Here is a 22341-nt window from a genome sequence, read left to right on the forward strand (position 1 = left end):
TGTTTATGTCTAAACTTGCAATCAAGAGCATGTTGCAGCTGCACAGAGGAAAATCAGGTAATGAATGCTCCTAGGTAGCACTGTTGCAAAAGTAATAATGTCAACCTGAGAAGAATCACTTTCTGTCAGATTGATATGGAAAATAAAAGGAAAACCAAAAGCTCTGCCCCAAAAAAGCCTACCAAACAAAAAATAATATAATGTAATGTAATGTAATGTAATGTAATGTAATGTAATGTAATATAATATAATATAATATAATATAATATAATATAATATAATATAATATAAATAAGGACTGCAAACTGCAAATTCTGAATACCCCAGTGCCCTAAGGGAGCAGACTTTTTTTTTCTCAATACTGAAGAGAAATTTGCTCATTTCAGTAATTCAAAAGAGATCAAATTCCTTCTACTCATTAAGTTTATCAACATGGATCGGAACTTTGTTATTTTACTTTCTTTTTTAATAAACAAATTCTTTTTTTCTCCAGATGAATATCTTGATGTTTCCGAGGAATGTCAGTTGTGTGCAGCATCCTGTCAGAAGTGCACTGGGCCTGGGGTGGATGACTGCATCGGCTGCCCTAGAACAAGGTATGTGTCTCCTAACAGCATGCAGTACAAAGAGCTCACATCAGCACTATCCCGCAGAGTGAAATGAAAAAGCAGCTGATGATTATGATAAAAGGAGCCAGGGCTAGAAGCTAAGACAAACATTGTGTAAACAAGACAGCTGGCTACAAAGGCATTCCTTGTTTAACCAGATTATTCCCACTGTCACAGAAAATGTTATTTTAACATAAAACTCTCTCCTTTGAATTGTCATCCATTCAAAATTGTAGCTATTGAATTCATAAGGATGACAAACTCTAAAAGCAAAATTCTGGGGGATCTGAATTTTTACAATACCTACTGAATTGGCACAAGTAGTGAAGCTATCAATCAATAAATCCAGGAGATGCTCACAACACCCAAATATATGCCCCTACCTGACACTTACTTCTTTAACTTCTTGTGAGAAGTCAGTAGATCTAGAACAAAGCTTTTCCACAGGAGATATCTGAAGAACAGTAGCCTACTGTTTTCAAACTCATGTTCTTCCAATAGCTCTGTTCTCACAGATGACTCTGGTTCCCTTGCACTGCAGTTATGTGATATTGAACTGGTAGGAAATCAGAATCTGGTCCTGTAAGGCACAGGAAAACCATCCTCAGCAATCCTACCATTTACAGTACAAATTTCTATGCTAAGGCTATACCATACAGGACCAGTGGAGTCCAAACAAATTAATCACTGAGGAATCTGTGGATTTAATTTGTATTAATTCAGACATGGAATTAGAATAGGATTTGGGGCAGAATTTGGATGAATACATTAAATTAGATTTTCTTTGTTTCTTTGCAATTCTTGCAATGTCATTTGTAGGTTTTACACAAAGGTATCTGTAAAACAAAGAAGGTGCAGAACAAAGAAGTTAGAATGTCACTAGGTAAAGATGTTGGAGCCATAAAAAAGTCTCTGTGGCCTTTTGAAAGGATACTGCTGTCTCCTCTGTAACAAATCCTCCAGCAGATTTCATTTTTTTTTACTTAAGGTTTTCAAGGGCTCACTAAGTTCCTTCTGCACATTACCAAAAGCTGTTAGAAGAGGTTGCATTGGACAGACGCTATTAAAAGAAATAATAGTGATGGGAAATCTCAACCAGAAGCTAAAGAATAAGACTTTCCAATGAACATTATTTGTTAGGTATTTGAAATAGACCAGTTGAACTGAAACAGGATTGTAAATCTTGTAGCTCTTTACAGTCTTCAATAATGCCTATTGAAGACAGTAATGGGAGGATGCTAGATAATATAGACTAAAATAAAACAATCCTGGAACGCCTGTCCTTTTTGAAAAGGATGAAAAGATTTTGGATGAAGGGTAATTGCTGAAATTTCATCTGGAGTTATCACATTATTTCGTATTAAAAATCACTGTTAAATCATTTTCTTGTCTGAAAATTCATAATGCTACTAACCTCAATTCAAAAATTATACAGTAGATTTGTTACATCTTTTGTCCAAAGTTCTCCTCATAAAATTCTTCCTCTTCCTGATAATTGTTTCAGTTACAAAGGTTAGGGAGAAGCTCTCACCTTTTGGTATTTATCATTTGGAACAGTATAGCAAAAAAGTAAGAAAAAGGTACCTTTTTTTTTCTTCTGTGGAGACATACATCTTTACAACCAGCATATGTGACAAAAACAGTGCTACTTACATGTCATAGAATCACAGAAACATCTGATTTGAAAGGGATTCATAAAGGTCATCTGGTCCAACTCCCCTGCAATGAACAGGGATACCAACTGCTAGATCAGAGTGCTCAGAGCCCTGTCCAGCCTCACCTTGAATATCTCCAGGACATCTCTGAGCCCCATCCTGGAAGGTTAAGCTACCTCTGCTGCAGAACTCGGTGCCCTACTTTCTCCATAGGAGTGTGGATTTGCTTATCAAGAACACAGCCAAACTTGTGTGAAACTCAGGTTTTAGAGGGAATTGGCAGATCCAAAGCAGGTCTAACCTGAAGGATCTAACTGAAGGTATGAACTCTGCAGGTGGTAGTATTATCACTGATCTGGACTACCCCCAGAACAGATGACATACCCAACCACAGCACAGGCAGCCTGGTGTGGGGTGCAAATTTTAGGATCGTAGAGTGACTTGGGTTGAAAGCGACCCCAGACATCATCTATTTCCAACCCCTCTGTCATAGGCAGGGTTGCCAGCTAGAACAAGCATTAGACCATGCTGCCCCGGGCCCCATTCAACCTGGCCTTGAACACCTCCTGGGATGGGGCATCCACTACTTAACTGGGCAGCCTGTGCCAGCACCTCACCACTTTCTCATGTGAGAGATATCTAAATGTTCCCTTTTTAATTTAAAACCATCCCCCCTTGTCCTATCACTATATACCTGTGTAAAAAGCAGATATCCCCCTCCTGTTTATAGCAGCATAAACACCACAAGAGGTTTCACAACAATCCTCAGCTCCCAAGTGCCACCATCAGAGCACATGATCAAGGTGACAAAGCCCACTCCAGTGTTTCTGTCATGGTGCCCATTTGCACAGAAACCAAGCAGTGTGCAGTGCAACCCAGTTCAAGACCTGAATACCCATTTTCAATAATGCAAATAAAGTTCTATGAAATACAATCTGCATAGGATTTTCTTACCGCCAAACTCCAGAGCAGAGAGATATCTTTGTAGACTATTCCGTATATCCATAAATGCTTCTCCCTGTTTCCCTGCAGCAGCCTGCCTTCTGCCTCACAAGTCTGTATAATCAGTTCTGTAGTCAATGTACTGAAGCCTCAGCTCTGTCCACAGCAAGCCTTCAAAGCAAAACTAATAGGAAACTTCCACAGATAAATCATTCCTTCACAGAGAAAGACCTAGTTACTCTTCCTTTCCTTGTAACAGTCATAAGCGGCCACTTCAGATATCATGGTAGAATGGCATTTAGGTCTAAGACCAAATTTTTCCAGGAAAATGTTCTAACTCATTTCTCAAGTCCAGGTTCCAAACTTTTCCTCAGCAAATACCATGAAAAAGATCGGGAAAATGGAGGAGTGAAGTGAAAAGAAACATGTAACAGAATAAAGGAAGAATATTTTGATTTTCTTGTAAGTTAGTAATAAATATTAAGAAAAAATTGTGGCTGAATTTTAATTATGTCTCTCTGTTCCTCAAAAGATTCTTTGATAATGGTCGCTGTGTTATGCAGTGCCCCAGGGGAAAGTTCGAATTCAAAAAGCAATGTCATTTGTGCCACCATACCTGCCAGGACTGCAGTGGAAGTGAACCTAACAAATGCACTGCATGTGGAACAGGTGAGAAAAATTTCTTGCATTTTTTTCCCTTTGCTTGACATCCAGGTTTCCTTTTCCCTCTGCTAACAGAGCCAGTTGTTAAAGCCAATGAAGTAAGCACTGCTGCATCATTATCATGTTTTAAAACTGAAGGTTGTTGGAGTTCAAGAGTTTTTTTAAAAAAAAGAATGTAAGAAAGCTCATCTCTGCCTCATTCATACGTCCTTACTCATTCCTGTCAGTGTGTTTTCAATGGGATCCATGGCAACAGAATTAAAAGCGTTAATAACTAAAATAAGGACAGAAACCCACATAAGCTGCTCCTAGAAAATGGGGGAACATACCTGCCCCTCCCAGACTCTACAAAGCATGTGCTTCACTGAAATAGGGCAACTTGTTGTATAAGCAAGCAGAGAGACAGGGTGCTTTCTAAAACATGTGCTTGGGGATGGAACCCATCATACTGACTTCAACCTCTGTGTCTGTACAGCTGGGGAAATGGGGCCTGCAAAGAAAAGATTACCACTGACACACATAGCAATTTGTCTTTTTGACAGTTTTGCAGAGCTGAGGTTGAGACAGAAGGTAATGTAATTAACTATGCAGTTGTTCCAAAAAAGCAACTCTTCTTGTGAATATCCAGTATTGTCTACAGTTTAAAAGTGATTATTCCCTCTCACCTCTCTAAAGCCTGATGGGTAAATAACTTGAGGCTATTACATGAAAGTATCATGGAACTCTTGGAAATGAGAATCCGGAATTTAATTTTCAATTCATTTAGGAAAAAGGAATTTTTAGTTTCGGGATGACTTGGGAATTCACCTCCTTTTTCCTTTTTTGTTGCTTCTTGCAGAACAGTGTGAGTCCTTAATGGCACAGGATTTGTTCAGTAATAAATGCCTGGGATATGAGAAAACACTAACATAACTGGTAGTAATTAGTCATACTGATGAGATTGATGTTCTCACTTTTGGGAACTGTGTCTGTGAATGAATAGACTAAGTTTTCAAACTAGCTTTCTACACGAGAGAGTAATTTATATGATTTTCCCCAGATATAACCCTGTGGTGAACTGCAATATAAATTTCTGTATTTCTGTATCAAGAAGTAAAAACATCTCAATGAAAGCCACACCCTGAAGAAGTTAGGAAGATCACAGTGGAAATTTGTACCAGAAATGTAAAAGGAACACAGACTGAATTGTGCATTGCAATAACTATTCCCTAATGCAATTCCTATCTCTGAAACATCAAAAATAAATTATTACAAGTGAATACCTAGGGGGCTCTATATATATGTAATTAAGTACAGTTAGCACAATAATGTATGCAATTTATACCCTAGTGGTATAAAACCTGGTGGTACCCAGGTGCTACCATGGGTTTTGCTGAGTTCCCATGCAGTAGAAATTTCTGTTTCTCTGATAGTAAACAGATGCACACTTGCTATTCTGATTCAAATCAAAACATTTCCAGAGCTTAGCTGTGACTAGGATGAGGATTACACTTTAATCTACTATGGAAACAGACTGATCCTTTTGAAAGGTGAAGTGGGCAGATTTGCTCTCATAATGGTGATTTTGCATCTACTTGAACAATACATTACAAATCCTTCTACTCTGTTTTCTGCAGAGGAATTTTGGGAACCCAGTAATGGAAATCTCTTGATCCTTACTTGATTAGATTGGTGGATGTAAACAGTGATGATTCACTAGTACAACATTTTTATGTCACGGATCTCCAAGAGTGTGGAACATCTGAGATACTAAAAGTCTTGTACATTTTAGCTCATCTGGTGTAAAACTGAACATACCTTGCAATGTTCAGTACTATCAGCTGAAGCACTGGTGGCTTAATAATGCAGTTTCTACTGTCAAAACGTCCTGTGTTGCTGATGTCTTCTCTGTTTCTTTGTGGCACAGACAGACGAGGGATGGAGCTTTTTTTGTACCATGGGGAGTGCAGAGAGAGCTGTCCCCCAGGTCACTACCATTCAAAGCACACCTGTGTGCCCTGCTCTAGCCACTGCGAGGTGTGCCTGGATTCTAGACACTGCAAAAGATGTTCCAGAGGATACTACCTTAACCAAAATGCATGTCAGAAGCATAGCTGTAGAGAAGGTAAGCATCCTTCAGTGGAAGGGAAAAGTACTTATTTCAAACTGTTAATGAAATATAGTTAAATATTTTGGTTCCTGCTCTGAGACAGGCAATCACATACGTCCCTAAACTCCTTAATTCCCACTCTGATTCTCTTCTTAATCTATGCTAATGAAAAATTGAACTATTTTCCTCAAATTGAGTGGGATTTCAAGAGAACAAGTGATAAAAAAACATTACCGCACGTCTTTCTGATTTTGGGATTTGTACAAAGTATGTTTTCAAGAACCTTGCTGAGTGCTTTCACATATTGGCTTTCCATTATCAAGATTAAACAAAAATTTATTTATTTCAAAACTTAGGTGAATTGGAAGATCCTGACTCTGAAGACTGCATACCTTGTTCAGAAGGATGCCAGAACTGCCAGTTGGGTAAGTAGTCCCATTACAAACCTTTCTCCTTATCCTTAAAGTAGGGAGTAACCATTTATATAGTCATAGGATGTCTCAAAATTGAAAGGCCCCACAGGGATCACTGAGTCCAACCCCCTGGCTCCACACAGGATGACCCAAAATTCAAATTCTGTGTCTGAATAGGTTGTCGAACCTATAGAATATGTCCTAGATGCTTCTTGTACTCTGGCAGCTTGGGGCCATTACCACTGCCCTGGGGAGATTGTTCCACCACCCTCTGGTAAGAAACCTTCTCCTGATATACATCAAGACTCCCCAGATGCAGCTCCATGCCATTCCCTTTCTGTCACTGTCACTAGGGAGCAGACATCAGTGCTGCCCCTCCGTTCCCCTTGTGAGCTTCCATGAGGCCTCCTCTGAGCCTCCTATACTCTGGGCTGAACAAACCAAGGGACTTCAACTACTCATCATATACCTTGCCCTCTAGACCTTCTGAAACCCTCTTTATCAATTTTATGTCCTTCATACACTGTGGCACCCAAAGCTGCACCCAGTGCTGGAGGTGCAGCAAACTCCAGTTGCAGTCAATAGCAGTCAATCCCTCCCCTCACCCACTGGCAGTGCTGGGCTTGGTGCACCCCAGGTACAGTCAGCCCTTTGGGCTGCCAGGGAATATTGCTGCCTCATGTTCAACTTGCTGTCAGCCAGAGATCCCAGATCCCTTTCCACAGTGTTGTTCTCCAGCCTGTCATCCCCCACCTTACAAACATATTCAGAGTTGACTTGTTCCAGGTGCAGAATATGGCACTTGCTCTTTTTAAACTTCATCTTATTGGTGATTGCATACACCTCTAATTTGTGAAGATCTCTCTGCAAGGCTTCTCTGCTCTTGAGAGAGCTCTTCCAAATTTAATGTTTTCTTCAACTTATTCAGAATACCTTCAAGTCCTGTATTTAATTCATTTACAAAGAACACTGAAGACATCTGGCCTCAAAGTAGTGAATGGCTGCCAGCTTCATTGTCATTAGCCCACAGAGAACTAGATAGCATTTAATTCTCTTTTCCAGCTAAACTGTTTATTTTTCCAGTGTATTTATTTTTTAATACCAGTTCTAAATTCTATCACCAGCTTAAATAAGCTTCATATTAGTTTAACTATTAAACTTCGCAGCACTTTTTCTACTGGACTTCTGGTCTAATAAGTCATATGATAAAACACCTGACAACTCTGTTGACCAGACATATTACAAAAGTGTAAGCAGGCCTAAAATCTTTGTCTGACTACACCTGTACTTTCTTTATTCTCTCCTGTTTTCCATGACTTTAAAAAATGATAGGGATCAGTTTGAGAACCACTTCTGCCATCTCCCTCAGAACTCATGTGTGCATACCACCACGGTCCATGGGTTTGTGTGCACTGAGTTTGCCTAGGTGACATCTGACCAATCATCCTTGATCAAGGGAATATCTTCTTTTCCCCAGACTTTCTCTGTTATCACTTAGGTCTGGGATTCTTCACATCCATTCCTAGCTGAAGCAGAGAAAACATTCAGTAACCTTCTTCACAGGAGATTATCTTCTAAACCATGAATGTCCAACTTTTTTAACTTCTTGGGCTACATTAAGTGGAGATAAACTGTCTTGCATCAATACACTCAGCTTGTTGCTGAGTGATGGGTATGTGCCTGGGCCAAGCTGGGCCACTCAGTGGGGAAGAGACATTGTCATGATGATGCAGGGCAGGGGGTAGAGCTAATTAGTAGCTGTCCCAGGATGTGTGCAACCCACAGGCCACAGGTTGGACATGCCTATCCTAAACCATCTTCAGTCATAATATTCCCTACATATTTACTCTCAGTTTCTTACATTCAAATATCTGATTTTAAAAACTGCTTTTCAAAAACTTAAAAGGTTGACAGAATGGATGTTAGTAAAACAAAGACTAAGTTAACTGCGAAGTGGAATCAGAAGGGTTAGAATGCCAGAGTCTGGTAAGGGGCATGCTATTAAGAAAACTCCTTGGCAGTTATAATGCATATATTACTGAGAGTTTATATAGGTTGGTTTAATGTTAGCTGTATTTGGAACAGAAACACAGCAGTGGTATAAAACCAAGGGGCCAAACAGATTTTGCAAATTACCATGTGTTCCTGAAATAAAGCATGACCTATAAACTTCAGGCTTAAAATAAATCAGGTAGAAATGTTGTTTGTGTTTCTGCTCTTAATATTCAATGTGATTTCTGGCATATCGATAACAACTCGTAGATAAGGACAGTTATAGCTTTCTCATGTCTCATCAGAAACTTGATATATTTAGAGACTGCTGTGTAAAGAGAAACATCTGAGCTGCTTGTCTCCTAGAAAACAAAAATGAATAATTATGAAAGCTGTAAATAAATTCCACTCCAATAAAAAGATAATATTAAAATGAGAAATTCAAGTTGAGAAGATGTAGAATATGGAATTTTCACAGCTTTATGATCTTTCTACATCCTCCCTTCTTAAAATTAAGGGAATGCTGGATTGTTTTGAAGCCTCACTTTTTGTATCTTCCATTCACTACTACTAAGGAATTTAATTGATAAGAACTATAGAGGTGGAAAAGCATTCCACTGTAGTGTATGTTTCTATTAGAAGGGCAGCAGGAAGCTCTGGGGAAAGCTTAAGAAAGAAAGAGAGAAAGAGGGAAAGAGAGAGATGGAAGGAAGGAAGGGAGGAAGTAGGGAGGAAGGGAGGGAGGGAGGGAGGGAGGGAGGGAGGGAGGGAGGGAGGGAGGGAGGGAGGGAGGGAGGGAGGGAGGGAGGGAGGGAGGGAGGGAGGGAGGGAGGGAGGGAGGGAGGGAGGGAGGGGATAAACATAATAATCACACCAACTGCAATTAAGACTATATAGTTCACACACTGAAAAGTAGTTTTTCATATACAAATGTATATAAATTTCACGAATATTCATGTATTTCAAAAAGACTCAAGATCATTCTCTCAAAAACAGTTGTCGGATACCTGCTCTTTTGGAGTTGCTTTGAGGTCCTTTTATATATTATGTAAGTGATAAAAGTAATTACCTTCTTCAGTTTATGGTTACTGTAGGATCACTTACAGAAGTTGTATGAACTAAAAGAGGAATATCAGAACAGGAGAGATTGGTATGCTGTCACAGAACTGAACTGCCTTTCACTAGCCTGAACAGCAACTAATTTTTGGCCTTTTTTTTTTCCATGTAGCACCAGAAAAAAAGATTTAATTACTGCCTTCAATTTTGGCAATGCTTTTCAGTTTTGGATGATACTGTCCAGCTTTGTACAAACAACTGAGTAAGAACTACTCTACTGTGACATGATGCCAGCTGTTGTAGACAGAGCAAACAATGGAGGTGGATTGTCTGAGAAGCTTCTAATCTTGATCAGTAGCAACCCTATGAAAGGATTTGGTCATAGGCACTATACTTCTATATCAATTTAGTAATTTATGCCCTGTGCCTGGTATTTCACAAAAGCATACAAAACCTACCATTTAAGTTACACTTCTGGTCAGTGTTCTCCAGTACGGAAGATGCTGGAGAAGATAAACAGTATCTATAATACTGGCTTGGATCCTCAGAGAACAATGTTAAATCCATTTCTTTTCCTCCAAGTTTTTTCAGAACTATACATCTTTACTGTATCTAGACTAGACTGTAAGTCCAAGAGTAAAGATAGGGACATTCAGAGTGACAAACTCGAGGACAGGTACAGTCTTTGTAGCTTTAACATAGATGTTTTCTTTGAAATTAAGAGGATACCTCTCTTTCTAATTCATTTCATTAACTCTGGGGCTACTCATATTTTTAGGAGATAAAGAATCTTTAAAGTGTCTTGGAGAATGGGAGGATCTGGGAAACTACAGGCCATTTAGATTCTCCTCTGTCCTTGGAAAGGTGATGGAACCACTTATTCGGGATGTTATCTCAAAGCTATGGAAGAAAAAAGGGTTGTCAGGAGTAGTCAACATGGATTCCCTATGGGGAAATCATGCTTGATCAGTCTAATTGCCTACCATGAAATCTTGACCAGCTGTGTAGACAAGGGAGAACAGTGGATGCTCTCTACCTTGACTTCACCAAGACTTTTGACAATGTCTCTCATAACATCCTTGTAGGTAAGCTTAGAAAGTGTAGGATAGGTGAGCAGTGGGGTGGACTGAGAACTGAACTGGCTGATTGTCAGAGCTCAGAGGATTATGATCAGCATCAGAGACTTGTTGGAAACCTGTAACTAGTGATGTTCCCCAGGATTTGGTGCTGGGTCTGGGCTTGCTCAATATCTTCATCATGACCTGGTGGTGCTGGGTCTGAACCTGACTCAACAAGTTTGCTGGTTATACAAAGCCAGGAATTTTGTCTGACACACCACAAGCCTGTGACACCATTCAGAGAACTGGACAGGCTGGCTAATTGGGTGGGGAGAAATGTTATGAGGTTTAATGAGGGTGTAGAATCCTATGGCTGGGGACGAATACCGACACAAATTGGTACAGGTTAGAAGCTGACCTCCTGGAAAGGAGTTCTACAGAGGAGAATGACCAAGGTGTCCTGGTGGACATCAGGTTGAGCATGAGCCAGCACTGGGACCTTGTTGCCTAGAACATCAATGGTATCATGAGATGAATTAAAGAGATCATAGCCAACAAGTCAAGGGAGGTGATCCTCTTCTGTCTGCCCTGATGAGGCCACATCTACAGTTCTGTGTGGAATTCTGGGCTCTTCAGTTCAAGAAAGATAGGGAACTTCTAGAGAGAGTCTAGTGGAGAGCCACAGAGACAACTGGGGACATGGAGTATCTCTCTTGTGAGAAGCTGGGAGACCTGGGAGTGTTCAGTTTGAAAACTGAGAGGGCATCCTACCAACATTCATAAGTACCTAATGAACTGAAGTCAAGTGGATGAAGTGAAGCTCTTTTCAGAAGTGCTTAGTGACAGAACAAGGGGCAATAGGTACAGACTGGAATACAGGAAGCTCCATGAGAAGCTTTTCCATGAGGAATTCTTTTTTTACTTTGAGGTTGACTGAGCATTGGAACAGACTGCACAGGGAGGGTGTGGAGTCTCCTTCTCTGGATATTCAAGACCCACCCAAATACTTTATATTCTAGGAACCTGCTTTAGCTGGGAGTTAAATTGGATAATGCTCAGAGATTCCTTCCGGCCCCTACAACTGTCTGATTCTATGACAGACACTGTCAAGTCCTAGAATATGTTACCAGCAATTTGCCTTAAATTGAATAAACTCCGTAAGGAGCTATGGCTTTATATGCACAAAGCAACTGCCAAAGCAGTAGGGTTCCCTTCTTCTGCCCACATCCTCCCAAAAGCATCTCACCATTCTGCCATGCTAGCCCAACTAACATGCACATTGCATTCCATGGGATTTAAATGCAGGCTTTTACACAGGCATTGTAATTGGAAATAAGACACACAAGGATAAAAGATATTTTAAGGTGATTTAAATGTGTTTTAACCTAAATTTGTACAATCTATATTCAAATACATTGCTACTGCAAGTGAACACAAATGAAAAATGGGACAAAATGTCTCTGAAAGTGTACTGAATAAATTTTAATATTATGTTTATGGTTTTGGTACCTCAGGTTTATAGCACCAGCAGGGAGACTCTGGACCTACTGTCTGGACCTGTAGTGAGTTATTGCTCCCTCTTATTCAGTTAGATCCAAAGAAATTATGTCTTCCAGCTAGGACCATCAGGCTATGATTAAATATTGATGACTTGTCATCTGATGGGCACCAAAAAACACCATAAGTTCTCAAAAATTTTAATTTTAAATCCAGTTTCCTGAATGGAGTCATCATTTGAAAGAGAAAGCTCTGAGATAATGTGATTAAGGAGGGCTTTCAACCTGCTGCTACAGCAGCTGCACTCCACCCTTCAGTGCAATTACTCCCACTCCAAGATTTAGATCACTTCATAATGTTGCCAATACCCTCCTCAGATTCTTAAAACTGTAATGAGATTTAGAAATTTCTTCAGAGTCAGCTCTACCTTTTTAAAAAGCAGTCACCAATAAGCCCACTGAAGACAAGAGAATATTGCTAAGTTAGAACTGCAGATTACCGAGCCATTTAATGTAAATATTTTAAAAGAATTATGAAGTCAATACAATGCAAGAACATAAAAACTCTGTTTGTTATTAGCTGTGTCTAAAATACAACATATGAAACAAAGTGTTTTTTCAACTCCTTTCAGAACTCTTTCTAATAATATGAATTGTACTCACCTTTTTGCATGTGCACAGCATGCAGACACTAAGTACGAATTCTTCAGAAGACAAGAAGTGACAAATATCCTTGATATGCAGTATCTACTGACTTGCATATACACTCTTCAGAAACAGAAAGACACATCAGAAGCAATACTAAATATGAGCACCTAGCTCATTGTGGAGCTAAATATTTTTGACAGTGCTCAATTATATAATTTAGAAATTCATGACATTTTGTGAATGAGGTGTTCTCCATTCCCCGAGGTTGACAGGAGTCCTGGCAGCCTGTTCTAGTACCAGATCTGGAGGTTGGTGGCCCTGCATGTAGCAGGGAGGTTGGAACTTGATGATCCTTGGGGTCCCTACCAACCCAAGCCATCCTGTGATTCTTTGATTCTACAATTCTATAATTTTATGATAATTCTTCCTCTCAAGAGACTTTGAAATTCAAGCTTTGTCCTTCCGTAGGGTGACATATTCCTGATTCAATTCCACTCAGTTCACCAGACTTTTGGAAGTATGACGTGTTACAATATGAATGCTTCTCAAGGTTTCCCAGAGATTACCTCACCTCTGTGTAATAAAATACCATGTATTCCATTGCTTTCTGATCTGTCCAGGTTTTTGCAGAGAACAGCACAACACAGCTCTCATAACATTTACATCAGCCTGTTCTCAAAAGCTGACACTGAGAATAAAATGCTTTTCAGTGAGGGCATAGAGTGGTACAGATAAGGCTTTTGAGGACAGTCATCACACTCTCGTCTTTCCAAGATATCTTGCAAAGAATATAAACAGTAAGAAACCACAAGGAACAGTAACCCTGAGATTATGTCTTCAAAACAGGCATTTTGGTTCCAGTGTGACTGTTCTCTTTAACAAGATAAATCCTCAGCAACTCTCAAAATTCCTCCAGAACCAAACTATTTTGTTTGGTCTGGGGTACAAGGAAACAAACAAACAGCCATAAAGGCAGAAAGTGGAAATGAGTGACATGCTAATACATTTTTAGATGGGGGAAAAACAGGGACTTTAAGGTAGCATGAGAGAGAGAAAAAACATAAATGAAGAAGATTTAAAAAATATATGATATAGCTGAAGTGTAGCACTGTGAACAGATTCAAGTTCACATGTACAGACTGGGATTCTGGCAGCTGTGTTCACGATTAATGATAGAAAAGTGATCTGGTTCACATAGAATCATTAAATGGCACAAAGGAAAACTTTGTTTCTTCAAATCTTCCATAATGGCGAATTGGCTTTCACGTTGGCTTTCAGAATACTAGAAAAAATCATCATAAGGATTCTTCTTTTTCTAAGAGTAAAACTTCCTCAAGAGGTCAATCTTGCAGGATGGGTTTTAGATTTGCAGATAATAGGACTCATTTCCACACACTTCTGGTGAGAGAATATGCAATCGGTACAGAAAGAATGCCCAACAACATTTGGAAAATTTCTTTGATTAACAGTACTGACTTTTCAGAAAAGGCAGAAAATCACATTAGAGATTCATCTTTCCCAAACTATAGGCAGAAGGTAAGTTCACTTGCACCCTGAAGATATAAGACATATATATATATGTTTTTGAAAATCTTATTTCTCTGAGAAAGAGAACGCCTTTTGCAAAGTCCAGACATGGGGGTCAATGGAAAAAATCAAGATATAAGATTGAGCTATGACTTTTTCAAACGCAGACATACAGTCTGCCTAGATTGCATCTATGGGTAGTACAGTCTGAACAGTAGTACAAATTCTGGGCAGTAAGAAACCAAATGAAGTTTAACAAAAGCAAGTGTAGGGTCTTGCACCTGGGAAGGAATAACTGCAAGTATCAGTACAGACTGGGGGATGATCTGTTGAAGAGGAGCTTTGAGGAGTGGGACCCGGGGGTCCTGGTGGATGACAGACTGGCCATGAGCCAGCAATGTGCCCTGGTGGCCAAGTAAGCCAATACCATCCTGATGTGCATTAAAAAGAGCATGGCCAGCAGGTCAAGGGAGGTGGTCCTCCTCCTCTACTCTGCCCTGATGAGGCCCCACCTGGAGGACTGTGTCCAGTTATGGGCTCCCCAGTACATAAAAGACAGGGATTTCCTGGAAAGAGTCCAGCAGAGGGCCACAAAGATGATAAAGGACCTGAAGCATCTCCCCTGTGAGGAGAGGCTGGGTGACCTGGGTCTATTCAGCCTTGAGAAAAGACTGAGAGAGGATCTTATTAATGATTATAAATATCCTAAGTGAAGGAGACAGAAGGGATATGGCCAACTGCTTTTCAGTGGTCTATGGTGAGAGGACAAGGAGAAACAACCATAAGCTTGAGCATAGGCTGTTCTGAAACAGTATGCAAAAGAACTTCACAGCGAGAGTGATGGAGCACTGGAATAGACTGTTATTCATTCTCCTTCTCTGTCGGTACTCAAGATCTGCCTGGACACCTACCTGTGCAGCCTGTAGCACGATCTCTAGAGGTCCCTTCCAACCCCTACAGTTATGTGATTCTGTGAAACATTGCCTTGTTTACTGGCTAATTGCTTCATTCTTCAATTCCTTGAGTATGACCACTTCTGTGGTTGAAAAGCAGAATAGTGATCTCTGATTATCAAGGCTCAAAACACAGCCTTCACGAACCTATCAATTTTCTTGAACCACCTAATTACTCTTAGGTTAAGATGATGTTCCTTATTGTTTGTGTTTATTATGTGTCTCTAGTCTATTTGGCTGCTTAATGCATTTATGGTCTAGATTTCATTTTGGAGTTATGTGCAATGAGAGCATGGAAGAAGAATACCGGATTAGACTAGAAATTCATCTAGCTATGTATCCATCGCTGAATTACAATTACAAATGTAATTCTAAATTCTAAAACTACAAAAACAAAGAAATTATAGTTCAGTAAAGAAATGCTAACTGCTTGTCAACAGATTATAGTTCGGTTTTCTTTAGAGAACAGTGCAAACCTTTGAGAATCCTTATACGGAGATGTTACCCACATGATTACAATATGCATACAGTTTTTCTTGTTAATGGAAGACCTATGGCATTCAGATGTTCAAATTAGTGCCAAAACCTGAATTGATGTCTGTTGTGCAAACCTGGCATGTCTGGCTTTTCTGTTGGTTGGAAAGAACTCTTTGGGTAATGCTGTTCAACCAAAGGAATAACCTTTCCAGTCAGAAACTAACTAAAGATTAGTGATCATCTCAGTCTGTTCTGACAATGCTCCTCAGTGCAGAGCATGTTCAGTTTTTTACTTCATGGTTTTTATTACATAGCTTTCATATCGCTTACAATCATCACATCACAGGTGCAGAAAATGGACAACAGAATAACAACAAAAGATAACATATCAGGTCAGTCATAGATTAATCTCTAAATGTCTGCACTGAACATCCTCACTTAATTGTTAGATACTACTATTGCTGATGTGCCAAGTTGAAGTCCTCTTTTTATCTTACTAAGAGTAAGAAAAAAACACTGGCTCTTCTCTGAAACTATGTAAGTAATAACCTATCTGCTATCACAATTTGGACGTTCACTTGCGGTGTAAATCTTACAGCAGTACTGATCCACAGCATTCAGTGAAAAAGTAGGGCACTGCAACCGTACATATTTATTTTTAAAGTGGTTCCTGTTGCTTAAGATAAAACTCTATGCATGTATCAGCAAACATATCCACAAATGTTCACATATTTATCAATGTTTTAACTCAGTCATGTGAACCTTGGAGCTATTTCATGGAATGTATGTTGTAATTCTGGTATTTCGTTTCATTTCTTCTTATATGCAGGTAGTTACTACTTTTAAGTACAATATTAAATTTTTCTTTTGTACAGGAAGATAATTCTCTTTTCCTTTGCTTTATCAATGAAACACAGTAACAGCAAATATTTCTCTTTTAAAGTAAGATAATTGAGATTAGAACTGTCTGACTTTTTCAGCTGACCATCTTTACAGCTAGTTATTCAGGAAAATCTGCTTTTATTTTTCCTCATTTTGACACTAATTAAAAGTAGCTTTAAATTAAAACAAAGAATTTTCCAAAAATAGAAGAAAGTCTAGTGAAAGTATGTGTGCTTTTTTTTTTGTTTTTTGTTTTTTGTTTGTTTTATTTTCAATTTTTCCTTTTTGCTTTAAAAATATATGTATTTTTAATTCATTAAATCTGAGGTTTGGAGGTGTTTTTTTGACCAAAGAAACTATTTTTCACCCCTTTAAATCTAAATGACATAGGAATTTAGTTTTTTCCTTGGTTCAAATACCCATTCTCTTCTTTCTCCCTCTTCCTGGTTATATAACTTGTCAAAACCCCTAAATACAAAAAGAGATGGAAAAAAGAACAACAGCAAAACAGCAGAAAAAAGAATATGCAAAGAAATAACTCTTCACATAAAGTGAAAGATTCAAATCATGGTTCTGAGTCCCAGAACAGAAAGAGAAATCTCCTTTATTTTGGAGGTTTGCTAAATTTTCAGCTGGGCCCATGTCTAGTCGAAATCCCACTGTGGCTGGACTTTTCATTTCAGTTATTTTAACTGAGTAACCATAAAACTAAAACAAGAGTGGTCTAGTTAAAGTATATAATAACACTTGGTGATATATTTCCACTTACGGCTTAGGTTTTGTTGTTTGGTTTTTTTTTACATTATTGTATATTATTGTTCAGAGGAATGTAAAAGGCAAATAAAATCTAACAGTAACTGTTGAAATCAAACAATTACTGCAGACAGGCCCTTAAAGAAAAGCTACAGTGTAATATAAAATAATTTGAGGACATTATATTTAATTAATCTGGAAAAGAAAATTAAACCAGACATTAAGTCTTATGTACAGAATATCCTCAGATTTTCCTGAATGCAAAAGTAGTTGAGTGTATTGTCTGTATTTTAGGCTCATGACTGAGCCAATAAATACATCAAGAAATTTAATTTAAAAAAAAGAAATCAGTTCGTAAATGAATATGGGAGTGGAAATAAAAGTTACAGTATAAACAAAGATTCTGTTAAATGTACTTATGCACTTAGCTTCAACTCCCAGCCTTATTGCATACAGTTGATAAAGTTAGCATACATACCAGTCTTTAAAAGATCTGGGTTTAATTATGTAAGATACTTTTGGTAGGGACTACTTTAAAGTCCAGTAGGTTAGCTGTGTAAAGTTTCCAAAATTAGAATCTGTCTAAATATTGCAAATGCTCACATACAGAGTCAGGGATTTTCAAAATGTTCTGCAGTTCATTTTCAAAATGGATATACGTAGTAAATATTTCACTAAGCCTGTAAGGTAACACAACAGCAATCACCTGTAGTGTTCCTCTGTACACTCAAACAGAAATGCCCTTCTAGCACAATGCCTGGCTTGTAACATTAATGACCACACTCCCTTACAGAAAAGGTAAAAAACCCACAACACTAATTCCTTTCAACAGAAAGTAAAAATTTTTGTCTTTATCCACAATTCAAACTTTGCACATTTGCATGTATTGTACTGGAGAGCAGTGGGATGCTGAGAAGGGAACAGGGCTATCACTTTCTTACAGAAAAAGAAAGGAATCAAATTACTTTTTGTATGAACTCCAGATGATCTTTACTTATCTAAGAAAACTGCAATAAAACCAGAAAGACACCAAGTAGTTTAGTTGTGTCTGAGGCCATACATTTTAAAATAGATTGAATCCTGTTTCCAGTGCTATTGAGATTACATCTGTTTCTGTCTTCAAAGAGTTGCTTAGACTCAGTACAGTGACAATCAATGCAAATGAAAGCTATTAAATGTAGATAAAATACTTGCATTTCTCATGGCAAGAAGTCTTTTGGAGCCTAGCCTATTAATCAGTCCACTTTATGCCACTGAAACTACTCGGTTCATGGACGAGTAAGTTCTAAGTGAATGTAGGATGAACTTGCTGGCTTCAGCCCTAGCAGAGCATTTATTACTACTAGTCCAAGAACTGATTATGGCAGATTTTACATGAGCCACTGTTGAAGAACTACATGTAAATAACCTTAACGGATATGCCTATAAGAGAAAGAGCAGCATTCAGGAAGGGATGATAAATAATACAGTAGTATAATTGGCAAATGGTCTTAGGCTTCACTATCCTAATGACAACATGAAGACCTAATTAGATTCTAGGATGGTCTATACATAGGTGAGAAAGACACAGCAAGTATAGGCGTCCCCTGACACTCTAACCTCAATTGCACTCCGAATGACAGAGAAAAAAAATATTTCCTAAAGCATATGTATTTTCAGAAGGATCATAGTTTATAATCAGAAAGCCAGATGTGTGCCCTCTGCAATTGACCTCTGTTTTAAAAGTTTATTGGATAATAAATTCAAAAGTGTAAAAGTTCTTCAGTTGGATTTGGTTCCCGACTACGTGTTGGAATCAGAAAAGACATGCATGTATAACTTCATTCAAAGCTGTCAGCAGCAATATGCAAACAAATTCGTGATACTTGCCACAGGTGAACTGGCATTAGCACACCATGAGTGCTGCTTCTCCATCTGAATAACCTACCATACATGAGGTCTGTGGGTTACAAGGTTCTTCAACTCAACCAGAAACAAACTATCTCAACTTCAGAGTCCCCTTTATTTTGCCATCACAAAGTTCAACAAAAAATCTTATTCTATTTCTATGGTAAACTCAAAAAAGACAAAATTTTCATGAGGTTAGTTTTACTTTATACAATTTTCTGAAGTACACATTGCAAAATTATTAAGGAATTCGGATCTTCTCCAAAGTCTTAGGTTTGAAGAAGGACCCCATGCATTCCCAAATGAAATTCAGTCATCAAGTTGTTCCCTTGACACATGTAAGATTACTTCCAAATCAAGCCAGTCCATGATTCTATGATTCAAAACAATGATTTTTGCTTAAACACCTCTTAATAGTACATTTTCCAAGCTCTTTCCAGCAGACACCTAAACATTGTGTCTTCGTTTGCAATCACAGATGAAACCTGTCAAAGCGATGTACACTAGCAGTCAACAGTATGGGCAAAAACTGATAGTGAGGGAGGAAAGAATAATGTCATCAGAATCTGTCACAGGCAAAAGGGGGAAGAGTCCTTTCTGCATGAAAGCCCGAAAGTTAATGGAGTTAGTTACCAAAACTCTAGATACTAGATAACTAGTGATCCCTAGGTCTATAACTATAACTAGGTCTATTACTATCTAGAAACTAGATACCAAAGTGTTCCCAGGAATTTTAGTAATGTCTCTTTAGCACATAGTCCATCCTTTCCATCAACAAATCATAAGAACTGTATGTGTAAGAATAATTTTCAAAAGGTAGTTGGGATACTGATGCACTTTGCTTTATAGTGTTCTATCGTATCAATTGAGTAGTCATAAGCATGGCTCCCAACAGAGAGGTGCAGGAGAAAGGAAAACAAATATCTCTGTAAGTGTACTTAAAAAAAATAGTTTTGCATAAAAAGAAACTCTAGACAAACAAAATGTATTTTATCTGGAAGTAAAGGAGTAAATGAGGAAGTCGTAGAAAGTATTTTCATGTTTTTAGGGTATTTCCTGCCTTAACATAAAATCTAATTCAAGAAACAGTAGATTACGTGATTGCTGTTTCTGATTGTGCTCTCAACAGTAAAAAGTATATTGTCACAAATCTGTAACATTTCTGCGAAAAACTTTACACCTCATAAATAAATTGCTAGAACTACTTACAAAACTCAGTGTATGTTGCCTAATAAATTTGCATTTGTAAAGTGTGATTTATTGTAGACACAATTCAAAGAGGTTCAATGAATATTTTGTCTTATGAGTACTAATAATATCAAAAATGATTTATGGGCATTTCACGGTAGAACAGTTTATAAATACATTTGCCTAGGCTGTTGCATTTCCTTCCACTCCATTCCCTTAGGGATACTTGAGTAAGGTAAAAGAAATTGGAAGCTCACAGCAGATAATGAAAGGTTATAGAACATAGTCTCCTTTTCATGTTAGCACAAAGCTAGATCCATTATGGTAAAAGCTTCAAAGAGTTTTACTGTACTCCTTTGTTCAGTGATCAAAATTTTTGAATGCAAAAATTAACTTTCTGATAAGAATGTTCACTGAAAATTCTTGTCTCCACCTAATAAAGAAAGGGTTTTGCTAGCTCAGATTTTTTAATATTAAATAATTACTTATATTTTTTCAGAAAAGTTGCTTTAAGGGTAGCAAATAAACAAATATGTTGAGATTACAGACTTGAACATATCAGTTTCTCCTTCTAAGGTTCATTTTGCCCAGATTGAACTCCTGAAAAGATTCTCAATTTCAGAAAAGCATTTCCCAATTACTCATCACTTTCTAAGTGCTTTGTGCTGAAGACACAAAAATCAGAAGATTTTGGAAAAAAAAAAACAAAAACACAGTACAAGCCTTAAATGTGGAAGAGTATGTATATCTGTAGAAAGTGTAAGTTAGAATTCTGAGATAATAATCTACTTATGACAAGATATAACTGTTATTTCAATGTAAGAAATTTTAAGATTAAAAAGTTGCCATAGTGTCCTTTGGCATTCTGGCATTGACTCTGAATGATATTTACATAATTTCACATTTTTAATTTCAGATGACCCAAGAATCTGCATAACATGTGTTCAGAACTACTACATGTGAGTATAGCTTTCCATATAAAAATGTGTGCTTGACAAAATATGTCACGTAAATCAGTATATGAATGGCATGTACCTTGTCCCACTTCTATCAAGCATTGCCTATCTGATAGTAACTGTGAAAAAAGCTTGCAAAATGCTGAAAAACTAGCCAGTCATACACGATCAGGATCATTTATATCTTATATTACGGTGTGATCTTTGTATATACAGCAGAGATGAACAGAATGTGTAGACAAGTTAATTACTTCTGGGTTTGGAACTAGTACGCTCTTAGTATGTTACACCCAGTTCTTGTATTTGCTGATGAGCAGGAACTTAAAAATATTAAAAGATTAAGCAAGGAAAGAGAGAGTAGTGAAACTGAAACTGAAGGAAAGTAAGTATTCAGCAAATATTTGAAAAAGATGTTTAGATGATCTCTGTAACAGTTACTATCACAAAAAAAAAAAATCTATCCAAGGTATTATGAAAAGTTATCTAATCTTGCTGTAAGCAGAGGCACTGAATTCTTTATTGCCATGATAAATGTAATTTCTAAATGTGCATGCATTTTTGTGTAAACATTTTTTAAAAATCAAATCATTTGTAATTAATAACGCTGATTACTCATCAAAGTTGAAGAGATAACCACAGATACATTTTGAATCCTTCATTAAAGGAATATTTTCTGTTTCTGAGGATGATAATAGAGCCTTGCCATTACTGTATGTAGAAAGTGAAGTAACTTAATGACCTCAAAAGAAGCATATGATGCTCTACTTTATGTTATAGGTATAAGAAGCGTTGCTATAAACACTGTCCAGACAATACCTACAGAGATGAAAATTCCCTGCAATGTAAAGAGTGTCCTAGCAACTGTGATAGCTGTGACAAGGACAAGTGTGACTTTTGTAAGGAAGGCTTTTATCTCTCAGGTAAGCAAAATAACACATATGGCCTATACATGAAAGTTTCCCCTAGTGAAAGAGCCTGGATTCAATTTCTTGAATTCATAGATCTATGGCAGAGAGCAGAGGCTGGGGATGTATATATATATAAGATACAACTCCAAATATTTGACAACAAATGTCCAATGCTGGAGGCAATTTTTCT

General features: G+C 37.9%; 1 protein-coding gene across 1 annotated transcript in view; it reads left to right on the plus strand.

Moving 5' to 3' along the window:
* Window positions 1–22341, plus strand: part of PCSK5 (proprotein convertase subtilisin/kexin type 5) — a 265589-nt gene that overhangs the window by 208812 nt on the left and 34436 nt on the right. Inside the window, exons 21-26 of the mRNA XM_065745519.1 lie at window positions 494–596; window positions 3738–3874; window positions 5775–5972; window positions 6314–6382; window positions 21204–21246; window positions 22021–22163. Of these exons, the coding sequence (XP_065601591.1) occupies window positions 494–596; window positions 3738–3874; window positions 5775–5972; window positions 6314–6382; window positions 21204–21246; window positions 22021–22163 (693 nt within the window). The remainder of the gene's footprint in view (window positions 1–493; window positions 597–3737; window positions 3875–5774; window positions 5973–6313; window positions 6383–21203; window positions 21247–22020; window positions 22164–22341) is intronic.

Source organism: Cyrtonyx montezumae, unplaced genomic scaffold (genome assembly GCF_038088225.1).
Source record: "Cyrtonyx montezumae isolate F1298 unplaced genomic scaffold, pur_monq_1.0 scaffold_36, whole genome shotgun sequence".
NCBI classification, from domain to species: Eukaryota; Metazoa; Chordata; class Aves; order Galliformes; family Odontophoridae; genus Cyrtonyx; species Cyrtonyx montezumae.